General features: G+C 35.5%; 1 protein-coding gene across 5 annotated transcripts in view; it reads left to right on the top strand.

Annotated features, from left to right (window-relative positions):
• The window catches only part of RPS6KA6 (ribosomal protein S6 kinase A6), a 100145-nt gene extending 85294 nt beyond the window's left edge, over positions 1 to 14851 (top strand). For 3 of the 5 annotated variants that reach the window (XM_074323578.2, XM_074323579.2, XM_074323577.2), the window contains 3 exons: positions 1112 to 1229; positions 11010 to 11150; positions 14557 to 14851. In XM_074323578.2, coding sequence (XP_074179679.1) covers positions 1112 to 1229; positions 11010 to 11150; positions 14557 to 14682 — 385 coding nt within the window. In that variant the 3' untranslated portion in view covers positions 14683 to 14851. The remainder of the gene's footprint in view (positions 1 to 1111; positions 1230 to 11009; positions 11151 to 14556) is intronic. The other 2 variants (XR_016020034.1, XM_074323580.2) reach the window with 2 other exon arrangements.
• The last annotated feature ends 11323 nt before the right edge of the window (positions 14852 to 26174 follow it).

The following is a 26174-nucleotide window of genomic DNA, read 5'->3' as shown; positions in this document are numbered from 1 at the left end:
TTAGATATGTTACAAACTTTAGCAGAATATTTAGTTATAGCCCACAACAAGCGTTAAATTAAGGACAGCTAAAATTTGCTTATGAACTGCAGTCAGCACACTATTGTTTTCAAACAATGGGATATCATTTCTAGAGTGCTGCTTTCAAGTACTTTATGACTAAACAAAACATGATGGTGTGTATAAATGTGTGTTTAGTTTTATCTCAACTTAATTGTCACATGGGTGAATTAAGACATTAACATATTAAGACATTTCTCATGCTTTTTAACCCTGTCTTTCCATTCCCAAATTTGAATACCATTTTCAGTTCCATCTGTTAAAATGGTACAAAACTGATCATTCTTTTTTTGTTTGTTTGTTAAATTTATCAGGGTGACATTGGTTAGTGAAATTATACAGGTTTCAAGTATATATTTCTATAATACACCATCTAATATATGGAATTGTGTGTTCACCACCCAGAGTCAGTTCTACTTCCATCACCATATGTTTGACCCCCTTTTCCCACTTCTACTTTAACTTTATACAGTATTTTTATCTTCCTGTCCATGAATATTGCTCCACATAATTTTAATGGCTATAGAGGATTTTTTGTTATACTGATTTTACTAACCCATTTTTCATAGACATTAATTCAAAGTATTGTTAACCTGTTTAAACTGGTAATATTTATAAAATGCTAGTGAATAAATTTGAACCAATATAATAAATGCATGTTTATGAATATACAAAATTATCAGTTTTCTCATGGTAGGTATATTTGGTTTGCTAACTTATGCCTGGGTGAATACAAAATTAGCATTTTATTCTGTTCTGATTTTAAGACTAGTTTTACATGAAAAGCCACAGTTTTTATTTTATTTTACATTGATTAGCTGATCAAAAGTAAAAAAAATTGATATAGGCAAAACTCCATTTTATTAAATAATTCATTAGGATTAAGTTCATTGAAGTATCAAATTTGATACGAACAGTGAAGGGAAATAATTAGATGATTTTTTAATTTGCTATAGTGAATATTTACATATAGTCTTGTACTCATCACTTTCAATTAGATTTAATATGTATGTTAGACCCTCATCTCTGTTAAAATATATTTTATTAATAGCTACACTCCATTTACTAATGGCCCCAATGATACTCCTGAAGAGATACTGCTGCGCATAGGCAACGGAAAGTTCTCTCTGAGTGGTGGAAACTGGGACAATATTTCGGATGGAGCAAAGGTATAATTAGATATATGTTTTGTTTTGTTGCATTCATGTTAAATTGCTGAAATGTTTAAGTTATAGTCTAGTCTGTATTTGCAAAGTACTTGATGGTGTTATATGTCAGTATTTGTTTTTTAACTCAATGTGTATGTGTGGATTGAACAAGACAATGGCTGACTTTTTTCTGCTATGCTTCTGGGCTATTCGTCACTTATCAGTTTATACCGTATTTCCCCGAAAATAAGACCTAGCCGGACAATCAGCTCTAAGGTGTCTTTTGGAGCAAAAATTAATTTTAGTATACGACCCAGTCTTATTGATTTTTGCTCCAAAAGACGCATTAGAGCTGATTGTCCGGCTAGGTCTTACTTTTGGGAAAACACGGTGTTTATTAGGGAATATAAACTAATGTTAGTATTAACCAAAACTAAAAATATAAATATTCTGAGGAAAAATGAATATTTAAGCCAACTAAAGTTTCTTTCTTCACTTAGTGTCTTTTTACACATCGTTTCTTCTTTAGCACATACATTGACTAGTGATTATGTAGGCAATTTTTATGTTAACTTATTCTTAGAGAATATACAAACTTTTTATCTAGATATTTATTATTGATGTTATGTCCAATATAATGCTAGCCACATATGTAATTTTAAAGTTCCTAGTAGCCACTTTAAAAAAAAACACAAAAAGAAACAGGTGAAAATTAATAATGTAATTTATTTAACCTTGTATATTTAAATTACTTTACCATGTATTCAATATAAAAAATTAGTGAGATGTTTTACATCCGTTTTTCCTTCTAGTCTTCAAAATTTGGTGTGTATTTTATACTTAACAGCCTATTTGAATTTGGACTACCCACATTTCGTAAGTGTTTAATAGCAGTATGTGGCTAGTGACTGCTGTATTATTGCTGAGTAACTAACTGGTCTTATGTAATTTAGGAAAAAAAACCATTGACCAAACCTTGACTGCTAATTTTTACATTTATAATTTAAAGTTTTTCAGTTTTAAAACATAAACCCAGGAGTGGCCGGTTAGCTCAGTTGGTTAGAGCATGGTGCTGATAACACCAAGGTTGCCAGTTGGATCCCTGCATGGGCCACTGAGCTGTGCGCTCCTTAAAGAAAAAAACGTAAGGCCAAGGGTTGTCAGCATGTGTCTTATAGAGACCTGAAGCTTTTAAGCCACCTTTTGAAGTAGAAAACATTTTAAGACAAAAGGAATTGTTTATGTTTAATATCTGCTAATGATAAAATCTAATTGTTTCAAGAACACTAGCTATTCTGGATGGTATATTGTGGAGTACATCTCATGTCTTGATCATTGTAGAATAAATAAATCAGGGATGTGATTGTTATTACCTTTTAAACATCAGAAAACCAGAGAACAGATTGTGTTTTGATCTTAGCCGTAACACAAGTGTGCTGTGGGATGTAGTAGAAGGAACACCTTCTACTACATTGGAAGCCAGATCTGAGTGTTAATTTTGATCTACTAACTAGCTCCTTCAGTTTTGTCATCTGTAAAATGTAGGGACTAATTTCTCCCTTTGTGTCCTTCTGATAGGGTAGGTAGATAGATAGAAATGAGCAGGGGAAGGAGAGATTTAGCCCCAGTTAGAAAGCCCCTTGCTGTAGCTCCTAGTTGGGTCAAGATGCCTGGCAGCTGCCCAGCAGGACATCAGGCTTACACATACCTGTAAATCAGAGATGTGTTGTTAAAAATGGGGATGGGGGGGCGCACATCCTGTTTATCATCAATACCTTCCTAGCCCAACAGGATTCCGGGTTTACACATGCCCCTAAATCAAAGAAATGCATTGCTAAATGCCAGAGGACTAGGCACCTCAGAGGGAGAAAGAGATAAGAGAAGGGACAGGGGGAGGCAATTCTACCCATAGACATAAAAGCCTTCATACAATGTGAGGTGTGGCTTCTTCCTCCCTTGGGTCAGCCCCTCAATGTCTCAGAGTGTACTTTCTTTTACTAACAAACTTCTGTTCATGTTGTATAAATTTCTATCTCTTGATTGAATTCTTTCCTTCAAGAAGACAAGAACCGAGGTGTTCAACATCATTTTCCTGGTAACACTTCCAACTCCAAAATTCCATTTCTATGCATTTTGGTTTATTTATAAATTGTCAGAGAGCCCCTTGTAAAGTGATTGAAACTACTAGCATTATTAATTAAACATGTAATTTCTCATCAGCCAGTTTGTGCATCAGAAATTATATTTTCCCAAGTAACAGTTGCAATATTTAAAGCTATATATATGATCCTCTTCCATTCTTTAGAAAAACAAAAACAAAACAACTGGCAACAGTGATGCTGAAATAGCAATTTATATTCTAATTGTGCTTAGATTTTTAGTTTTCAGTGTTGCATGCGTTTTATGTTTAGGTCTGCCTAGTGCTTAAGGAATAATACTTGTACATATTAAAGTTAAGTTTTATTCTCACCTTCTCTTTTAGCCTGATATTCTAGAGAAATTAACATAGGAAAAGATACTAGATGGGGCGGCCAGATGGTTGGAGCCTGTGCTCCTAACACCTAGGTCGCCGGTTCGATTGTCCCATAGGCCAGTGAGCTGGGCTTGAACTGGAGCTGGGCTGCCGTGAGCGGCCGAACAATGGCCAGCAACCGACTGCCTCAGCCGGGTAGAGTGTGATGCTCATAATACCAACATGGGCCAGGTAGCTGCGTCCTCTACAGCTAGACTGAGAACAATGGCTTGAATCAGATTTAAAGGGTGGTGGGGAAGGTACTAGGGGATATTGTTGAACTATGACACAAGGCCTTTCATGTATTCCCTTTTTATGGATTAAGTGACTTTAGTTCTTTCGTTGAAACTTTTCCGAAAGTGATGGCAAATTACTGAACAAAAGGATTGTATGAATCTTTTAAAACACTATGTCATATACATTTTAACACTGATTTTTTTGCCTATTTTAAATTAGTGCTGAAGGTAAACTATTGTTCAGTTGCTCATAACCCCTTAAACTAGTTTTCTCTTTTATTTTTTTTAAAGATTTTATTGGGTAGGGGAACAGGACTTTATTGGGGAACAGTGTGTACTTCCAGGATTTTTTCCAAGTTAAGCTGTTGTCCTTTCAATCGTAGTTGTGGAGGGTGCAGTTCGGCTCCAGGTCCAGTTGCTGTTAGTTGCAGGGGGTGCAGCCCACCATCCCTTGCGGGAGTCAACGAGTCGAACCAGCAACCCTGTGATTGAGAGCCTGTGCTCCAACCAACTGAGCCATCCGGGAGCTCAGCGGCAGCTCAGCTCAAGGTGCTGTGTTCAATCTTAGTTGCAGGGGGCGGAGCCCACCATCCCTTGTAGGATTCAAGGAGTCGAACAGGCAACCTTGTGGTTGAGAGCCCACTGGCCCATGTGGGAATTGAACCAGCAGCCTTCGGCATTAGGAGCACGGAGCTCCAACCGCCGCCTGAGCCACGGGACCGGCCCCTATTTCTTTAGTGGTGAGAACTGTGGTATTTGCTGCAACCTCATGACAATTCTTTTTTTAGGTTGGTGCAAAAGTAATTGCAGTTTAAAAGGTTAAAATAATTGCGAAAACCACAATTACTTTTGCACCAACCTAATACTTATAGTTCCTTACAAGCTGTTTTTCCCATTTGAGTACTTTTCTTGTTATTGGTTAGTAACACCACTAGAAGGATATAGAAGATGCTTCTGTTTGCTTCCTATCCATTCAGAGTTCCTAGACTTTGTTTATTCAGTTAAATGGTGGAGGTGATAGAAGTCATGAGAGCTTTGTGAGTCTTAGCTATAATAATTTCAGCTTACTCCTCACCTCTAAACCCAGGCTTTGAGGACATTGGAGAGACAAGGAGAAGAATCTGTGAAACAAAGCCAAAGTAGAAGAGACAAGAGAGTAAGAAAAATTTCATGGTGTCACTCCGTATTAAAAATAAACACAATAATACCTGATTAATTATTTAGAAGACCATTCTACCTATATTTCAGACTATTTTAAATAAAGTGTTAATTATCTCAAGTACATATACCCTTAGCCAACAAAGAATTGCTCAGTAGAAGTTCTATGGGACAATTATTTATGACTTCTTCCCTGACCTCCTTTAAAAAGAACAACTTCTGCTTTTCCTCTAGCCTTGTACCCATTACTATGTTGTATGTGTATTATTTAGAACACTTACCATATTCTCCTTTGTCATATATTCGTTTGTGTACATTTTTAGTCTTCCCACTCAGGGAGCTTTAAATGTCATATTTATTCTTGTATATCTTTACACATCTAGCATAATGAATAGTTGAATACTTTTTCCTAAACTATTTAATCTTTTAAGATTATTTTTAAATTTATTTTTCAGTTATAGTTGCCATACGATATTACATTAGTTTCAGGTATACTGCAGAGTGATTAGACATTTATTTAATCTTTTCTTCAGGTATACCTTGCATTATTAATTTACACAGCAAGCTTTTTTGGTCCATTATATAAAGATAAATACTGTCCTATTGTGAATGAGTATAAATTTGAAATAAGTGATCAAGTTTTACACAAATATTTCTTCTCCATTTGACTTGAGGTTGCTTTTAATAGGAGATTTTTTGTTGTTGATGTATTTACAAGTCATAGATTTGTAAAGCTAAAAGGGATCTGGTCCATTATTTTGCAGATAGATGAACCAAGATAAATAGAATTTATCTTGTCCAAAGTCACACACTAATCACTGGCAGAGCTGGAACTGATTTTAAGTCCAGTACTCTTTTTCAGCCTACCACATGCTAAGGAAGACTTTCTGGAGGAAGTAAGGCTTTATTAGCTTGGCTTGTGTGGATGGAATGGAGGAGAAAAAGGTCTATAACCCTTTAATAATACAGAGTTCAAAGGAAAGGTGTTATTGTTCACTCACTTCTTTTCTATAGTATAGAAATTAAGTATCTGAAGCTACATTACTCTTTACATAATCTGCATTACAGAGCAATTTTACAGGTAAAACATTATATTGAAATCCTTCTAGGACTTCTAGTACGATAGCCTTGAAATATCTTCTGCCAAATTATAGTAGAGAAAGACTACAATGCCTAAAGAAAGCTGGGAAATACACAGGCAAATTCAATAATTAGCATTTTACTCTTAGTTTTATACCTCTTATTTGTTAACCTATAATCAAGGCAGAAAGTGTTAAATATATTGGAATTCAGTCTTTTGTGCTGTGGAAGTATGAATTGTAACACAGTTGACCAAATGAAAATGGCTTACAGTATAATTAGTAATAACTGTGATAAAAAATTATCTCAGTCATATGATTAAAATCGAAGTAGAAACAATGGATTATTAGTCGTTTCCAAACTTCAATTGAATTTTTCACCTGAGTACTGTGAGAATAAGAAAAGTGCTATTCTCCTGTGTTCTTGTATGTTCAAAGAATTTGGAATTTTGCTGGCTTTTACTTAAAATGGATATAAAACAATAAGAAATCCTTGAGATCTATGTTAGATTACATTAATCACTCTTTACTAGTAACAGTTCTTTTCCAATTAGGTTATTTAACTAAATACCCAACTGATTGTATATAAGTGATCATCTTGTCGTAGCTCAGTATCTTTTTTTAAAAACTTGCCAGCACTACTAATATATCCACTTTGAGAAAATGGAAAATTATTCATATGAAAGTGACAATTTTTGTGAACTGTGGGTAAGCTCATTTTCCTCTTTGCTATCAAGAAAATTCAATGAAGATTACTTAAGATAATGACACTTCGGCTCTTTCATTTGTCATCCATCCTCTGCTTGTCATTCTGTCAAGGATATCTTGTATCTTATTTCTGAAAGAGGTTAAAAAGAAAATAGAAGATAATTTAAGTCCTATTAAAATTCAATTCCTTTAAAAGAAAGTAGCAAAATGTTGATACTACCGCCATAGAGGCATTTGATAGCATAAACCAATCAGCATTCTGTTCATATCTTTCCTTAGAAACAATAATTATAATGTAGGCATTTAAGATATGGTTATATTTACTGCAGTTTTATTTTTATTTCAAGAGAATCCACTTTGCTTTTGGAAATCAGTCTATAATTTGACCATTTTATGTGTTTAAACACCTGTGGAACATTTATAAAAGTATCTTAGTCTTATATAACTTAGCTGAATTTTACCCCAGGAGTAATTACATCCTTTTTGCTTAAACTACTAGGTTGACCATACATCACACTTTGCCTGGGACTGTTCTGGTTTATGCCTTTCACTCTCAAGTGCCCTGGTTGGTTTGGATAACAAATTATATGACCTCCCTAGCTTTAACTATCCTTAATTTCAGTTAATTTTTTTCAATGAATATTTGATAAAACTTCAATGTTCTTGTACTTCTTTATGAAAAACTGAATTTTTTTTTTCTGGAACGGGAATTTTGATATTTTCCACGAATGCTTACTTAATGCTATAAACATTGAGCACTTACTATGTATACATTATAGTTACGACTTTAAAAAAGAAAGCAGTGATAACTATATAAAGTTCAAGCATCAATACTGAGTTTACTGGGGAAGAATGAGAGTTAGTATAGTTTAGTACTTAAGAGACAGACTCTGACTGCCTGGATGCATATTCTTACTTACTAGCTATGTGACCTTGGGAATGATGCTTAACCTATTTATGCCTCAGTTTCCACATCTGTAAAGTGAACATGGTAATAGTATCTACCTCAGTGTTGTTATGTAGATTAAACAGGTTAATATATGTGGCATATATAAGTGTTCAGTAAGTGTTAGCTGATAGTAAGAATATTTAGCTCTCGGCCTTAGCGTCGTCTTCTTGGATACCTCCGCGCCATGAGAGCCAAGTGGAGGAAGAAGCGAATGCGCAGGCTGTAGCGCAAAAGAAGAAAGATGAGGCAGAGGTCCAAGTAAACCGCTAGCTTGTACATTGGTGGAAGCCACAGGAGCAGAAATGAAGAAAGCCAGAGGCCAGGGATACTGGAACAAATTGTTGGACTGCATGCCTAATATCTAGGATTTCTCAATGGATCTAGAACAGACATTGCCATCTGTTCCCTGCTACCACCTTTTGAGAAACCCACTTTGCTCGTACAAAAACAGTCCTTTGCTCTGGACCTGTGACATTCTGGACAAGTTCTGTTCTCAGTTGTGGCTGAATGTAATGTGTACAATACATCATCTGCTGTCTTAGCTGAAGGAAAAAAAAAAGAATATTTAGGGGCGGCCAGATGGCTGAATCAGTTAGAGCACAAGCTCTGAACAACAGGGTTGCTGGTTCAATTCCCACATGGGCCAGTGAGCTGCGCCCTCCACAGCTAGACAAGGCATCCCGCCCACTGAGGGGCGGCTGGATGGCTCAGTTGGCAAGCTCTCAACAACATGGTTGCCGATTCAATTCCCGCTTGGGATGGTGGGCTGCACCTCCTGCAACTAAAGATTGAAAACGGTGACTGGACTTGGAGCTGAGTTGTGCCCTCTACAACTAGATTGAAGGACAACGACTTGGAGCTGATGGGCCCTGGAGAAACACACTGTTCCCTAATATTCCCCAATAAAATTTATGAAGGAAAAAAAAAAAGAATGTTTAAAGCACTCTGACAATCATTGTTGATCTTTGAACTTTCAATTAGCAAGAGGGCCCCTCATGACTGAAATTTAAGGCATAGCAGTGTATTTCAATATTTGTAGAGACTCATCTTCTAAAATTATTTTTCATTCTCTCACCATCACTACTTGTACCTTTCAATTATCCCCCAGAAGCCTCAGGAAAGTACAGAAGATCAGATAGATAAGGCTTAATTATGAGCAGAGTAGCTTTGTTTTCCTATTTAATTTTCATATATAGAAACATACTTTGGTGAGTGGGAATAAAGGGACCTATTCTTTTGGGGTAGACCATTGATTTTTTAAAACAGCTTTACTGAGGTATAACTAACTGATAATACAACAAAATGGATGTATTTAAAGTCTATAACATTATGACATGTTTACAAACCAAGAAACAACCATCACCAAAGTCACATGTGTCAATTGTGGGTCAATTTTGATTGATTTTTTTTCTTCTCATTATGCATTTTATTTTCCTTCTCTTTTACATTCCTCATAATTTTTGATAAGAAGCCAGACAAGTGGATTTTACCCCGGTGGCTGCTGTACACTTTTGTATTTCTGTAAATATTCTTGAGCTTTATTCTGGACCACAGTTAAGTTAGGGGAAATGATTTGGTACTTTTGGGGCTTCTGCAGGACCAGAGCAGTGTTTAGTCTAGGGCTACTTACTACTCAGGCAGTTTGCTTACAAGTACTCTACAAAATACTCCATGAATTATGAGATTTTCCAGTCTGGCTGATGGGGACAGGCAATAAATATTCTCTCTACCCTGCATGAGCTGTGATTTCTCTCCGATCCTTTCAGATAGTTCTTCCCATTGCCATTGGTAGTTTTTATTTTCTTTTCTTTTTCGGTCACACATATGGGTTTATCAGTAATCTGCTGAATACTTCAGGGAAACCATCTACAGGTTTCTGTAGTTCTTTCTGTGCAACTCTCACCTCTCTGGTAGTCTACCCTGCTAACACTAATTTCCTTGGTCTCCTCTAACTCTGTCTCCTCAACTCTAGGAAATGCTATGCTCTGCCTGGGTTTCTCTTACCTGCATAGCAGCCTGAAAACTCTTCACGGTGTTCAGCTGGGGCAATCATAAGGCTTACTTGATTTGTTTCCCATCTCTTAGGGATTACTCTCTTTCATTGCCTCATATCTGACCTCTGGAAAGCTGTTGTTTCCTGTATTTTACGTGTTTTTAGTGGGGCGTGAGAGAGGTCCCAGGTGGGTGTATCCACTCTCTGACATTCTATCTTGGCCAGAGGCAGAAGTCCTTGTATTGTTGCACATTTATCATTTTTATGATTATCATTTAGGTCTGTTTTATTATGTAATCACTTATATTATTTTCCATTTGTTTCTTCACATCTGTTCTTTTTCCAATATTTTGTTATTGGTTCTACTCTCTTACATAGCTTCAACCAATTACATTTTTTTCAAATTCTGATGTTACTACTTCTATTGATGAAAAGTTCACAAAATGATGATTTTGTTTCTCTTTTAGAAGATGCTTTGTTAAGGAGAGTTTACTTCTCTTTTCTCTAAAAGATAGTTGGTAGAGAGTTTACTTAAAATTATTACATAATTTCATATATTTAAAATTGTGTTTTACTATAAGGTTATATTATATTTATAACTTTTTATTATAACAAAGGTAAAAATAAGCATATTCATACTTAACGATACCCTGACCACTCCTATGCTAGCAGTCAGCTTCTAACCTTGGATTTATGTTTTGCTTTCTTTAGTATTTTATGCAGTAAACTCCTAGTTACTAGGTGTGTTAATGACATGGGATCCTCCCTTCTATGTGATACCTATATACCTACACATACCCTTATACTTTGGGGCCAACTTACCAGCGAAGAGCAAGTTACTTTCTTCTTTTGACCACTTAACATATTCCAGGATAACTCCTGCAACGTTACATTTTCTCTTTCCTCACTAACCACATTCTAGTTCCACACATAGATTTTATATCCCCTGATTTTAAAAAGATAAAGATTTGCTATATATCTATTTCAAGATTTTCTTTGGACAGTTAACTACTCAGAATATAGGTTTGTTTCTCCTAAGGGTAGGTCGAATAAAACAGATTGCAAATATACTAATGTTTTCATATTTTGAGAAAATTTGAAATAATATATTTTACTAAAATTTTTACTGATACATAGTTTCATATATATTTTTTTGTTTAATTTAGGATTTGCTTTCCCATATGCTACATATGGACCCACATCAGCGGTACACTACAGAACAAGTATTAAAACACTCGTGGATAATTCACAGAGACCAGTTGCCCAGTGATCAGCCAAATAGAAATGATACAGCATATGTTGTTAAGGTGAAACACTTTTATGTACCTTCTAAATGCTTGATACCTAATAAAGCCATTGCATACTATTCACCGATGATACTTATGTAATTATCTTAAAGTATCTTTATTTTTTAAAGATGTATTTATAGATTTGTTCTGGTTTGTTTGTTTGTTTTTAATTAACAAACCATGGACTCTTCTTAACCTTATTTACCTACTGCCTTTCTGATGATAAATAAGTTTCTTGATTGTATTTGACTTGCTCTTAGGAGACACTAGGTCTAGAAGTGGACTAATGACAAGTTTCATGTGGAAACAAAGATTGCTATTGGTTTCTAAATTAATAACCATTGGTGCATATTCCTATATTTATAAACACTGAACCTAGATTTTATATTTTAGTGATTCATGTATTCATCTGTTGATGGACACTTAGGTTGTTTCTATATTTGACGATTGTGAACAATGCTCTAATGAACATGAGAGCGTAGATGTCTTTTTCAAGATAAAAAAATTGTGATGCACACACCCATGTCCACACAATGGAATATTATTCACACACAAAATGATAGCTATCTAAGGAGAAGATATGTTGATTAGCCTGACTGCAATGATCATTTTACTGTATCAAAATATGTTTGTATACCTTAAATATATACATTTCCTATTAAAAACTAAAAGTTTTTAAATATTTAAAACTAAATTAAATGAGTGACGAAAGACTGACAAAATGATGTATTTTAGTGTTTTCCAGTTAAGTTTATTGGGGTGACATTGACTAGTAAAATTATGTAGGTTTCAAATGTACAGTTCTATAGTACATCACCTACATATTGCATTGTGTGTTCACCATCCAGAGTCAGTTCTCCTTCCATCACCATATATTTGACACCCTTTACCTTCTTCTAGTCCCCCTCCCCCTTTAGCTTCTGGTAACCACTAAACTGTTGTCTGTGTCTATGAGTTCTTATTTCTTTGTCTTGTTCCTTTGTTGCTTTCAGTTTTATATCCCACATATGAATGAAGTCACATGGTTCTTGACTTTTTCTGTCTGACTTAATTTGCTTAGCATAGTGATCTCAAGATCCATCTATGTTGCTTCAAATGACAGTATTTCATCTTTTTTTGTGGCTGAGTAATATTCCATTGTTTACATGTACCACATCTTCTTTATCCAGTCATTTGAAGGACACTTGGGTTGTTTCCATGTCTTGTCCACCATGAATAATGCTGCAGTGAATATTGGGCTACATACATCTTTACAAATACATGTTTTCAGATTTCTTGGGTAGATACCCAGGACAGGAATTGCTGGGTCATGTGGTAATGCTATTGTTAATTTTTTGAGGAACGTCCATACTGTTTTCCATAGTGGCTGTTCCAATTTACATTCCCACGAGCAGTGTATGAGGGTTCCTTTTTCTCCACAGCCTCTCCAACACTTGTTACTATTTGTCTTGTTGATGATAGCCATTCTGACTGGGGTGAGGGGATATCTCATTGTGGTTTTGGTTTCATTTCCCTAATAGCTAATGAAGTTGAGCATTGTTTCATGTATCTGTTGGCCATTCATATGTCTTGGAAGAAATGTTTGTTCAGGCCCTCTGCCCATTTTTTAATTGGATTGTTGGTTTTTTTGTTGTGGAGTTGTATGAGTTCTTTATATATTTTGGATATTAGCCCCTTATCGGAGGTGTTTGTTTGTAAATATCTTCTCCCATTTGGTTGGTTGTCTCTTTGTTTTGATGATGGTTTCTTTTGCTGTGCAGAAGCTTTTTAGTTTCATATAGTCCTATTCATTTATTTGAGCTTTTACTTCCCTTGCCTGTAAGGTCAAACTCATAAAATCCTCTTTGAACCCAAGGTCCATAATTTTAGTACCTATGCTTTCTTCTATGCAGGTTATTGTGTCAGGTCTTATGTTAGGTCTTGGATCCATTTTGAGTTAATTTTGGTATATTGTGACAGATAGCAGTCAAGTTTCATTCTTGTGCTTGTGGCTTTCCAATTTTCCCACCACCATTTATTGAAGAGGCTTTCTTTTCTCCATTGCATGTTTTTGGCTCCTTTGTCAAAAATTATCTGCCCATATTTATGTGGGTTTTTTTCTGGGTTTTCAAATCTATTCCATTAGTCTGTGTGTCTGTTTTTCTGCCAATACCATGCTGTTTTGATTATTTTTGCTCTGTATGACAAACTGAAGTCAGGGAGTGTGATACGTCCAGCCTTATTATTTTTTCTTAGGAGTGCTTTGGCTATTTGGGGTCTTTCGTGATTTCATACAATTCTGATGATTTTTTGTTCTATTTCTTTAAAAAATGCCATTGGGATTTTGATGAGGATTGCATTAAATGTGTGTATTGCTTTGGGTAATATGGCCATTTTAACTATGTTGATTCTTCCAATCTATGAAAACGGAATGTCTTTCCATTTCTCTGTGTCTTCTTCAATCTTTTAAAAATGTCTTATAGCTTTCAGTACATAGTTTTTTCACGTCTTTGTTAAGTTTATGCCTAGGTATTTTATTCTTTTTTTTTTTTGCAATTGCAAAAGCAATTGTTTTTTTCATTTCTTTTTCTGAAATTTCATTGTTAGTATACAGGTATGCAATGAGTTTTTGTACATTGATTTTGTAGCCAGGAACTTTACTATATTCGTTTATTGTTTCTAATAGGTTTTTGGTGGAGTCTTTAGGATTTTTTATATAAATAATTATGTCATGTGCAGAAAGTGACTATTTAACTTCTTCATTCCCAATTTGGATGCCATTTATTTCTTTCTCTTGCCTGATTGTTCTGGCTAGGGCTTCGAATACAATGTTGAATAACAGTGGTGACGGTGAGTCCCTGTCTTGTTCCTGAATTATTAAGTGTTTTAGTCATAGATGATGTTGTATCTTGTCCAATGTTTTTTCTGTATCTATTGATATAGTCATGATTTTTATGTTTTATTTTGTTTATGTGGTGTGTCACATGATCAATATGCATATATTGAACCATTTTTGTGCCCCTGGAATAAACCCCATTTGATCGTGATGTCTAATCTTTTTTGAATGTATTGTTCTCAATTTGCTGGTATTTTGCATAGGATTTTTGTATCTGTATTCATCAGAGATACTAGTCTGTAATTTCCCTTTTTTGTGTTATCCTTACCAGGTTTTGGTATCAGGATATTGTCCTCACAAATGAGTTAGGAAGTATTGCCTCTTCTTCAATTTTTTGGAAGCATAGTTATTGAAATAAAAAAATATAAGTAATCAGGAACTAATTCATCAAGTGAACATAAGTGCACAGATCAAGTATACTTAATTATTTTCATGGGGGGAAAGGTTCTATTCTAGTTAAATTTCTCATGATATAACGTGAGAGTTGTTTTGTTTTGTTTTTAATTCTAGTGATTATTATTCAGTTTGCAATATTTCTCATTATTTTAGGGAGCAGTGGTTGCCACATATTCGGTTCTGACTCACGAGACCTTTCAACCAATCCTAGAGCCTGTTGCTGCTTCAAGCTTAGCTCAGCGAAGGAGCATGAAAAAGGGAACATCAACTGGCCTATAAGATTTCGTGTTCCTCAGCCAACCTGGATGAAGAGAAAATTAAATGCGTTGCTTTTTGCCTAATCTTATGTAAAAGGCATTGTTTTCTGCTACTGTTACTTGAATATTCTGTTTAAGCCTCCTTATTTAGGGGGAGTGAGATTAAAAAATAAACATACAGTTCTACAGTATTCATAATGTTGTTTTGCAGTAGCGTCCAAGTATTTATTTAAGTATGTAATTGGTGTCCACAAGTTCCTAACAACTTCTGTGCACACTTAACTTCTAAAGTTCCTTTCAAGTAAAGTTGCGTTAATAGTTTTACTGGTTTCATACAATAATGGTTTGGGGAATCATTACCAACAATCAAGATGCGAATGTACTAGTCTAATGCCAAGAAATTTCAGTGTTTTTTAACATCAGATCCTGAAGAGTAGGCTTTTTTAAAAAAAGAAAAATGAATAAAAAATATATTGTAGGAGCTTATTATTGTATACAACCAAAGGATTCCATTCATTTGGTAGTAACTCCACTCTAGTTACTAAAAAATAGACATAATAGTTTGGTGCCCAAGCAAATTCATTTGTGCTAATAATGTGAACTCCGATACTGTTGGTGCAAAAATTTTTACAGAAGAATTGAATCACAAATGTTTGCAGACAGACCTGTATATTATCCATAAGTGGCCTCATTTAGAAATAAGGGTTTCCATAAGGCTTCTGTAAATTTCACATCTAATGGAACCGTAGTGTAAGTGAAGAATTTTTTAGCCAAAGACTTTATATTGGTGTTATCTACTGAATAGGTCGGTCATAATTAAACATTTGAAAGTAAAGTTTGTGGTGTTGACACTACCTTGGTGTTACATAGCTGACTTTCAAGTGAACCCATTGAATTTAATCATCATCTGTCCCCCTTAAAATGAACTACAATGTTGTTTTTGGGACTTCCATGTGCTTTGAATTACAGTGTAGCATATTAGTCTACCTTGAATCCTATGGAAATTTAGTTGAAATTTTACTGTAGTTGGGTTTGTGGGCTTAGTACACATGATATAGTATAATGCATTTCAGTAAACTTTTAGACAGTACTACATAATAGTTATACTTCAAGAAGATAAACTGACATTTTAAATAGGAAGTAATAGTAATTACCTACATAAAATTTGAGCACATTTTAATCATTATAAAAGAAATCTGGCCAAATGGGTCTTACTAAATTTATGATTCAGAACCCCTGTATTTATGTTCAGAACCATTGTTTGCTCTAAATGAGGGAATTTTAAAGAATCTTTTTGTTTTGCTGAAGAAAATACCATTACTACTACTACTGACAGAAAGAACACAGGAATGTAAACTGGAGAATAATTAGTTTTGTATAGTGAATATAAGTGAACTACTTGTGTGTGCTAGGTGTACTGTTTGCTGTGTATTTTATTTTGTGTAGTTCAGAGAGAGAGTTGATTTCTGATTCCTGAAGTATACAACTTAGCCTAGGAGACTTTTAACTTTGGTATTTAATGAAAAGAAACTATTCATAGTCTCTTTATAATGTAAGTGATATATATTCCATGCACAAAGATCTGTTTCTTGGGTGTGATGTATTAAAAAGTATGTATCCTCATTTGAGGTATCTTTTTGCAGTAATTGAAAGACTTTAAAGAACATCTTATGTCACATGGAAAACTGCTTTGAAATAGACTGGTATCATATCTCATAGATTTTTATGTCTCAATTTGGCTTTTTCTTTCCTTGTTTTGTTTTATTACTAGAAGTACTTGCATGTAACAATTTGTGTCCATATATTCTGACTTATTTTCCTCTTGTCATTATCTTGTTTATGCTATTATGCCTTCCTATCAAAACTGATATGACAAACTCAGAGGTATGATTCTCATGTTGAATTTTTCAAAACAGGTACTATTTCCATGTATACTTTTCTACTAATAGAATTAGGGTAAGTGAAATTGGGAAATGATCACAAAATAATTTTCAGTCTTTCTATATCAATAGTTTGTAAAAGTATATGTTAATTAATTTTGTAATGAGTTCGCGCACAAAGATCATGACATAAGTGCTTTTATGAAAGGAACACAATCAGAATTAAGGAATGAACAGCATAATTCCTCATCATTCAGTGAGGATTGACAATTTGTAAAAGACAGATATGCTAGTGGATTTTCCCTATAATTGTGCAAGAGTTTTCTGCTGGAAAACTCAAACATGGTAACATAACAAAAGTAGTGGGGGGGAACCTTATTATAAGGGAAAGCTTCAAACTACACCCTCATTTTGTAGAAGGAACCCAGGTAGGGATGCCTAATGTCCATTTCAGCTAGAACTCTTAGAGCAACAAACTCATATATGAATGGGACATTTTTTTGCTGGGGCTTCTATAAATGCTTAATCTGTAAAAACAAATACTTTCTATATAAGACTTTAAGAAACCTTGGTTTCTAATGGATTCGTGAACAATTGTTTTGCATTGCTTATCTTTCTAGTTTATGCATCTTGGTAGTAATTAATGATAGCACAGTTTGGGGTTTTTATTGTAGTCTGGAAGGGAGAGAATGTACTTTTTTTCTCAAAGGGAAAATACCAGTTTTGGTCAGATAGACTAACAGTCTAATGTCCTAAAGCACATATTATCATGAATAAACTCAGGAAACCATTTGCAACAAAATGTGCTGGAGATGATTTGGGGGTGGGGGGGAGTTTCAGTTCTTTCATGAAAATTGAACTTTAGCCTATTTTGTTAGACCCAGTAATACCTAAACATTGATTTTTATAATTGATTGCCATCTGTAATTACACTAATAAAACATTTTGATAGCACCTCTGATTAGCCCAAAGGAATTTCATATGTGTAGACAACTCACAACTCAAGAACACATGCTTGGTGTTAATTGAAACATGTTAAAAAAGTACTGACCACAGAAACACATTTATACTGATCAATAGTATTTCCTGACAAGAGACTTCATAGAAAAATAATCGATTACCTTGGCCTTAAGGCTAACTAGAAATCATAGGCTTTAAACTAGGCAAAGTTATGTCTTTGGCATTCTCTTTCCTTTGGCTTTCCAGCTCCCACGTGCTATCCTATTTCATTGCCTCACAGAGAACTCCATGATTAAATTGCTCCAGAAGGATTCTGTTCCCCTAAAGGACTTCACACCCTTCACCTTCCCATTCCCCTTCTCAAAATAAGAACTTTCATTCACACAAAGCAGCTATTTTCAGCTAAACTGGTGAAAGGAGAGCCGTCTCATTAACATTTTTGTGTCAGTGGCTTATAGATAATTGACATTTTTCAAGAAAGATGTCCATTAATCAAAAGAGTTTCTAGTTGCTGGATTTTTAGGCAATCTAACCAGATGAGAATAACAAAATTCACTACTATCAGGAAAGTTATTTTTTAGGCAAGGAACTTTGTAACACAGTTCTGCCCCAAGGCCAGATTGTTTTTTGCATAGCTTGCTCCTTTGTACTTCTCAATTTACATTCTCTTAAAAAAAACATTCCAAACTTTTAAATCACAATGAATTTCTATGACGGAATGGTGTGGAGGGAGGCAATTGTTCTTAAAGCCATGTTTATCTGTATTTTTCACACTACTTGAGTCCACCTGCACCACCACCCCCAGGCCCCTATTCCCATTGTATTGATAGAAAAACAAAGCACAGAGGTTGAATGCAAACTTAGTGCATCCAAGTCTCCAAATCCTTTGTTTAGGTTTCAGGACACAGAGATCCTATTTATCACAATGTTATTTCTCAACAAGAATGCAAGCCATATTGAGTACCAATTTGTCAACACAAACTTTAGAACAATTTCTTACATTTCAAAGCTTATTCAGGTAATTTTGGTGTGTATCTGAAAATAAATGCTAAAATTAAAAGAACAATTCAGTAGAGCGCTGTCTGCCTTCCTATGCAAGAGTAGTGGCATTGATAGTGATTATTCACAAATAGATTTTTACTCATGGATGCAGTGTTCCTAGTTTTGGTCTTACAATATAGTGAATTCCATGTAAATTGAATAAAATGATAATGCTTGATCACTTGAGTTTGTTGCTAATACTTTAAGGTATACTAAGTCCTAAATTACAAGCATTTGATTTCTTTGCAATATGAAGAAAAACAAGTATTTTTAGAGTACACAAATTCAAGCTTGCTGACTTAAACTGTAGTCCACAAATTATGTACCTTTTAGTTTATTGACCAGCAAGAAATCTTAGCTAAATACTTAGAAATAAATATATACATGATTGCCAGGTTAGGATTTGTTCTATATTCACAATTTTTTTTTTACTGTGTTACGAAGATTTCATTTATTTATATTTACAGGCACACACACAAGCACAGATATGTGTGTATTCACACACAGTGAAATGTGGTGAGAGGCACAAAAAAATTAGCCGTGCAAACACCATGCTTTGATTGCCATCACTATTCCCTGATTGCATTATGACCCAGCGTGGAAACCTGTCTGTGTGGCTAATCAGGGTCCTCAGATTTTAGCCCGATAGATTGTTTTGAAGACATATTCACATTTCTAAACCTTGGACAATAGAACGTCTGGATGACTGTTTTGCTTTCATTTGTCTAATTACATGAACTAACCTCTTTAAAAGGTATTTTTAAGCATCTAATTTTATGTGGGACGGTTCTAGAGAATGTACTAAGCATTAGTTCCTTAATAAATTGTTATAATGTGACCAATTAGATTTATTTGCTTTTGTCTTTTCTATCAACTAATATTTCTCAGGTCACATTTGAGTTCTATTTTCAAATTCACTCTGAAATTGAGACCACTTAGAGCACAAAAATTATGTAAGTTTGTTTTATAGTATGATTAAATTATTTTTAGCATCACAAAAGCGGTCTAACAAACAGCCATTTTAAAAGTTATACGAGAAACCTTTATTAAATGTACAAATGCCAGCATGGTTTAGAAATGAGAATTTATCTTTCATTAAATTCCACAGTACAAAAAAAAGGAGAATGGTGTTTCTGTTGATTTTTTTTAAAACAGTGCATATGTTAGTTGTGAGTTAACATTGGGTTTATGCACAGAGTATAGTTTGCAGTTGCCACAATAAAAAAAAAATTGTCTTCCCAACACTTCCCAAGCACTTGGAGACTCCTAAACTTATTTTCTGATACAGAAAATATGATATTCACTGGCGTTTTATTGCACTTCTCAAGACAGAGATAGAGTTAAATAGTTGTATGTAAATTTGATTCACGTGTACTTGTAAAAACTGAAAAGCTGCAATTGAAAGAAAAAGTCCCCAATGTTTAGATAACTGTTATCTTCTGACTACATTTATGGAGTTTATACCATCATTTATTTTATAAATGTTGTCTTTAAAGCACTGTTCCTTTTGACATTAAAGTTTTCATTGTACTACATTTTTCATGTAAGACCCAATCCAGGAGTGCATTTTACAGTGTTTTTTCCCTCCCAGTGCTGCTAAAGAAACGGCTATCATTTCGAATTTACAACATGCCAAAGATAACATAGAAATTATGTTTATTTTTGTTCTTGTTAAAACTAAGCAACATTTATCAAGATATGTTAAATAACTGGCATACTCTGGGTACTAAATAAAAAGGCTGCAACTTTCCAACATTTTAGAGTTGACCTTGCTTGATCATTTATGGATATAAAACTGTCTGCTTTTATAAACACGTACAGCTACTTGAAGATTTCACTGAAAGTTGCTATACATTGTTCATGAGCCATTTGTTAAAAAAAAAAAAAAAGAAAAGTAAGTTTTGGGGTGGTCGGATGGCTCAGTTGGTTAGAGCACGAGCTCTGGGCAACGGGGCTGCTGGTTCGATTCCAACATGGGCCAGCAAGCTGTACCCTCGGCAACTGAAATGAAGTCAATGAGCTGCTGCACAGCACCTGGCTGGCCAGATGGCTCAGTTGCAGCGCGGGCTCTCAACCACAAGGCTGCCAGTTGGACTCCTCGACTCCGCAAAGGATGGTGGACTCTGCCCCCCACAACTAAGATTGAACACGGCACCTTGAGGAGAGCTGCCGCGGAGCTCCCAGATGGCTCAGTTAGTTGGAGCACGTTTTCTCAACCACAAGGTTGCCATTTTGACTCCTACAAGGGATGGTGGACTGTGCCCCCTGCAACTAACAATGGCAGCTGGACCTGGAGCTGAGCTGCGCCCTCCATAACTAAGATTGAAAGGACGACGACTTGGAAAAAGTCCTGAAAGTACACACTGTTCCCCAATAAAGTCCTGTTCCCCTTTTATTTAAACATTTTTTTTAAAAATCTTTAAAAAGAAAATGGTTTTAAGATACTATTTGTTTATACATATACCTTGATATTTCCTGAACTGTAATATTTTCCCAATTCAGTATTACTCTTCTAATGTTCTTACAAGGCAAGAGAATTCAAGAAAATGGAAAATTTCTTAAGTTGGTTGTTTGCTCTTCAATGATTAGCACTAGTGAGAAGTACCTTAATTGCTCACCCAAATTCTTGTGTCATTCTGCTAGACACTAAGCTTCTGACCTCCTAGCCCATATTCGTGTCATCAACTAACTCCCCTTAGCTACGGTGTGAGCCTCTCTGGGCACCTTTTTATCCCATATCTACGTAGCTACTGATAGGTGGCAGTGACTTGGAACTTAACCACTTCAAATGATGGTATATTTCATTTTCAGACAGTTGTTACAAAAAATTTATCGTATTGAGACAAATAATACTCCCCTATAACTATTCTACACATTATTTCTCTGGGTAAAATTAAGATCAACAGAAAACAAATATGCTGTCTTTTTCAAATCACAGTCCTTTCAAGTACTTAAAAAAAATGTTTTCATTGTTCACCTCAGCTCTTCAGTCTTTACTTCCCTGGCTAAATATTACAATTCTTTACACTATTCCTCATATGACAGTTTTTTCAGATTCTTCACCATCCTAATCACTCTTCCTTGACTTTCCTAAAGCATTAATTTCAGTAGTAAGTACTCAAGATGTGGTCCACTACTAATTTTTTCTAGATCCATACTTTTACTTTTTTATTTTTATTTTTATTTTTTTACTGGGGAAGGGGAACAGGACTTTATTGGGGAACAGTGTGTATTTCCAGGACTTTTTATTGGGGAAGAGTAGTGTGTTTTTCCCAGGACTCATCAGCTCCATCCAAGTCAAGTTGTCCTTTCAATCTTAGTTGTGGAGGGTGCACCTCAGCTCCAGGTCCGGTCGCCCTTGTTAGTTGCAGGGGGCGCAGCCCACCATCCCTTGTGGGAGTTGCACCGGCAACCTTGTGGCTGAGAGCCCGCGCTCCAACCACCTGAACCATCTGACCACCAGGGAGCTTGGCGGCAGCTCCTTGACTTCATTCTAGTTGCGGAGGGCCCAGCTCGCTGGCCCATGTGGGAATCGAACCGGCAGCGCCGTTGTCCAGAGCTCGCGCTCTAAACCAACTGAGCCACCTGTCCACCCCTAGATCCATAATTTGATGCATAGCAGAAATTTTAAGCTTAGTTTGCAATGGTTGGGTTGGTTTTCCTCTCACATACTGCCATCTATCCAGGTTGTCTCCTCCTCCACCTCAGTCTATACTTGTACAAATGATAAGTGCCAAACTGCTTTACTTTGCAACGTACAACTACACTTCCTGCAGGTTCACATTAATCTTTCAGTGTTTTTAACTACTTGTAGAACTACATAATAAAACTATTATTCAACCCATAGTTGTACATTTTTCTACTTTGGTGTAGAGACGTTGTTAAATGCCATGCTGAATTTCACATCCATTATTTCTACAATTCTGATTTCCAGTCTAATAATCATATTAATAAAGTAAATTTGTATGATTTGATTCCCAAAGACCCTCACTTCTTAAATGTATCTTTTGTTAAATTATTTTTTGAACATTGCTAGGGATCTAAAGTGTACCACTAGCTTATACTTTCTGGAATCCACTTGCTCCCACCTTTTTCAAAACTCAGAAACCCAAATATATGGTGATGGAAGGAAAACTGACTCTGGGTGGTGAACACACAATGTGATATATAGATGATGTATTGCAGAATTGTACACCTGAAACCTATGTAACTTTACTAACAATTGTCACCCCAATAAACTTTAATTAAAAAACAAACAAAACAGAAAACCTCAGACATCACATTCACAACTCTTGGCTTTTTGTCAAGTCCTCTTGTTTTCCATAATTTCTCACAGATTACTGATGATTTTGTGATCACATCTGCAAGTTACTTCACTGCCAAAAAATGTAAATCACTTAGGGGATTGACACTTATATTCATTTAGGTAATTTTACCTGTTATCTTTTATTTTTGTGTCTCCATAACTATGTTTAACTTTATCTTTTCAATGTGAAGCTTATTCCCTTTGTCAGACAAAGTGGAAGTAAAATGTGAGATTAGCAATTCTGTTTTCTCCCCATCATTTCTTAAAATCACATAATCTTCCTCTGGCAACACGTCTATTCCTTTTCTAACTTTTTTCCTTTAAAAAATAAAAAAAGACACCCATTATCCTCCATTAGCATTATCATAAAATGTACTTCATTCTCATGTACAACCTAGCTGGGCAATATCGGGTACACACTTATACCACTCAAAAAGTTTATCCTTGATTACTTTCTTTAATTTTTGTGTTTTTTTAAAATTAAAGTTTATTGAAGTGACAATTATTTGTAAAATTACATGGATTTCAGGTGTACAATTCTGTGTTACATAATCTATAAATCACATTGTGTTTACCACACAGAGTCAGTTCTCCTTCCATCACCATATATTTGATCCCCCTTACCCTCATCTCCCACACCCCCACACCCCTTACCCTCTGGTAACCACTAAACTATTGTCTGTGTCTTAGTTGTGCGCAGCTCAGCTCCTGGTCCAGTTAGCATTGCTAGTTACAGCGGGCGCAGCTCACCATCCCTTGCGGGAGTCGAACCGCAACCTTGTTGTTGAGAGGACGCACTCCAACCAACTGAGCCATCCGGGAGCTCAGTGGCAGCTCAGCTCAAGGTACCGAGTTCAATCTTAGTTGCAGGGGGCGGAGCCCACCATCCCTTGTGGGACTCGAGGGCTTGAACCGGCAACTTTGTGGATGAGAGCCCACTGGCCCATGTGGGAATCGAACCAGCAGCCTTCGGAGTTAGGAGCATGGAACTCCAATCTCCTGAGCTACTGGGCCAGCCCAAACCTTTGCCTATTTTTAATTGGGTTGTTTGTTATTTGGTTGTTGAGTTGTATGAGTTTCTTGTATATTTTGGACATTAGCCCCTTATCGGAGACACTGTTTGCAAAAATCCTCCTCCATGCAGTTGGTTGCCTCTTTATTTTGTGGATGGTTTCTTTTGCTGTGCAGAAGCTTTCAAGTTTGACATAGTCTCATTCATTTATTTCAGCTTTTACTTCCCTTGCCTTTGGCGTCAAATTCATAAACTGCTCTTTGAACCCAAGGTCCATAAGTTTAGTACCTATGCTTTCGTCTATGTAGTTTATTGTTTCAGGTCTTATACTTAGGTCTTTGATCCATTCTTTTTTAAAAAATAAAGTTTATTGGGGTGACAATTGTTAGTAAAGTTACATAGATTTCAGGTGTACAATTATGTATTACATCATATCTATAAATCCCATTGTGTGTTCACCACCCAGAGTCAGTTCTCCTTCCATCACCATATGTTTGATCCCCCTTACCCTCATCTCCCAACCCACACCCCCCTTACCCTCTGGTAACCACTAAACTGTTGTCTGTGTCTATGAGTTTCTATTTCTCATTTGTTTGTCTTGTTCTTTTGTTGTTTTTGGTTTGTATACCACATATCAGTGAAATCATATGTTTCTCTGCTTTTTCTGTCTGACATATTTCACTTAGCATTATAATCTCAAGATCCATTCATATTGTCACAAATGGTCCTATTTCATCTTTTCTAACCACCGAATAGTATTCCATTGTGTATATATACCACAACTTCTTTATCCATTCATCTATCGCAGGACATTTTGGTTGTTTCCATGTCTTGGCCACCGTAAACAAAGCTGCAATGAATATTGGAGCACACGTGTCTTTATGTATAAATGTTTTGAGATTTTTTGGGTAGATACCCAGGAGAGGGATTCCTGGGTCATACGGTAATTCTATTTGTCATTTTTTGAGGAACCTCCACACTGCCTTCCATAATGGCTGCACCAGTCTGCATTCCCACCAACAGTGTATGAGGCTTCCTTTTTCTCCACAGCCTCTCCAACATTTGTTACTATTTGTCTTGCTGATGATAGCCATTCTAACTAGGGTGAGGTGATAGCTCATTGTGGTTTTTATTTGCATTTCTCTGATGATTAGTGATGTTGAGCATTTTTTCATATGTCTATCTGCCATTTGTATGCCCTTTTTGGAGAAACGTCTCCTCAGGTCATCTGTCCATGTTTCAATTGGGTTGTTTGCTTTTTTGTTGTTGAGTTGCATGAGTTCCTTGTATGCTTTGAATATCAGACATTTTTTTTTACATTGTGAAATATACATTTTATTTATATGGATAAATGTTGTATACATATAAACATAGTGTACAGAGGGTACCAAAAAATGTGTACATATTTTAAGAAAGAAAAAAACTATTCATTGTAATACTCAGTATATACCTGTAACAAAACATGAACACAAGTCACGTTTGACTTCTTCAATTACAAGAGGTGCTCAGAGTGGTTCCCATCAGCGTCCAGCCACTTCTTTTTTTTTATTAGTTTCAGATACGCAAGACAAAGTAATACTTAGACGTTTATCATTTATATCCCTCACACTGTGTGAATCCACCTCCCCCCATCCACTATCCCTCTGACATCACACACAGCCATTACATTTCCACTGTCTCTATTCCTTATGCTGTACTCAGCTTCTTGTATGTATATACATACATATATATATATACATATATATATATATATATATATATATATATATATACACACACACACACACACGTATATATATATATGTATATATATAAATAAAATTATAGTTGGCATTGATTATTGTTCAGCTTCAGCTTCAGGTGTACAGTGCAGTGATCAGGCATCTACATCATCCCTGAGGTGGTCTCCCAAATGGGACAAGTGTCCTTTGGATACCCTACAAAATCTTTACAACATTATTGATTACATTCCCCAAATTAATTTTCAAAACCCAGTGGCCATATTGTGGTTACTGACTGTTTTCTAATCCCCTCACCTTCCCCCTTATCCCCACCCCACTCCCATCTAGCAACCCTCAATTTTTCCTCTATGTCTCCAAAACTGTTTCTGATTAGTTCATTCATTTTTCTTTTCTTTCGATTCTGCATATAAGTGAGATCATATGGTATTTGTCTTTCTCTGTCTGACATTTCACTTCACATAATGTTCTCTAGGTCCATCCATGTTGTTGCAAATGGTAAGATTTCTTCTTTATGGCTGCGTAATACTCCATTGTATAAATGTATCACAGTTTCTTAATCCAGTCATCTACCGA

This window comes from Rhinolophus sinicus, chromosome 18, assembly GCF_057876585.1.
Source record: "Rhinolophus sinicus isolate RSI-liver-muscle chromosome 18, RSI-T2T, whole genome shotgun sequence".
Classification (NCBI taxonomy): Eukaryota; Metazoa; Chordata; class Mammalia; order Chiroptera; family Rhinolophidae; genus Rhinolophus; species Rhinolophus sinicus.
Note: the sequence above shows the minus strand (reverse complement) of the source record. Positions and strands in the feature narration are given on the sequence as shown.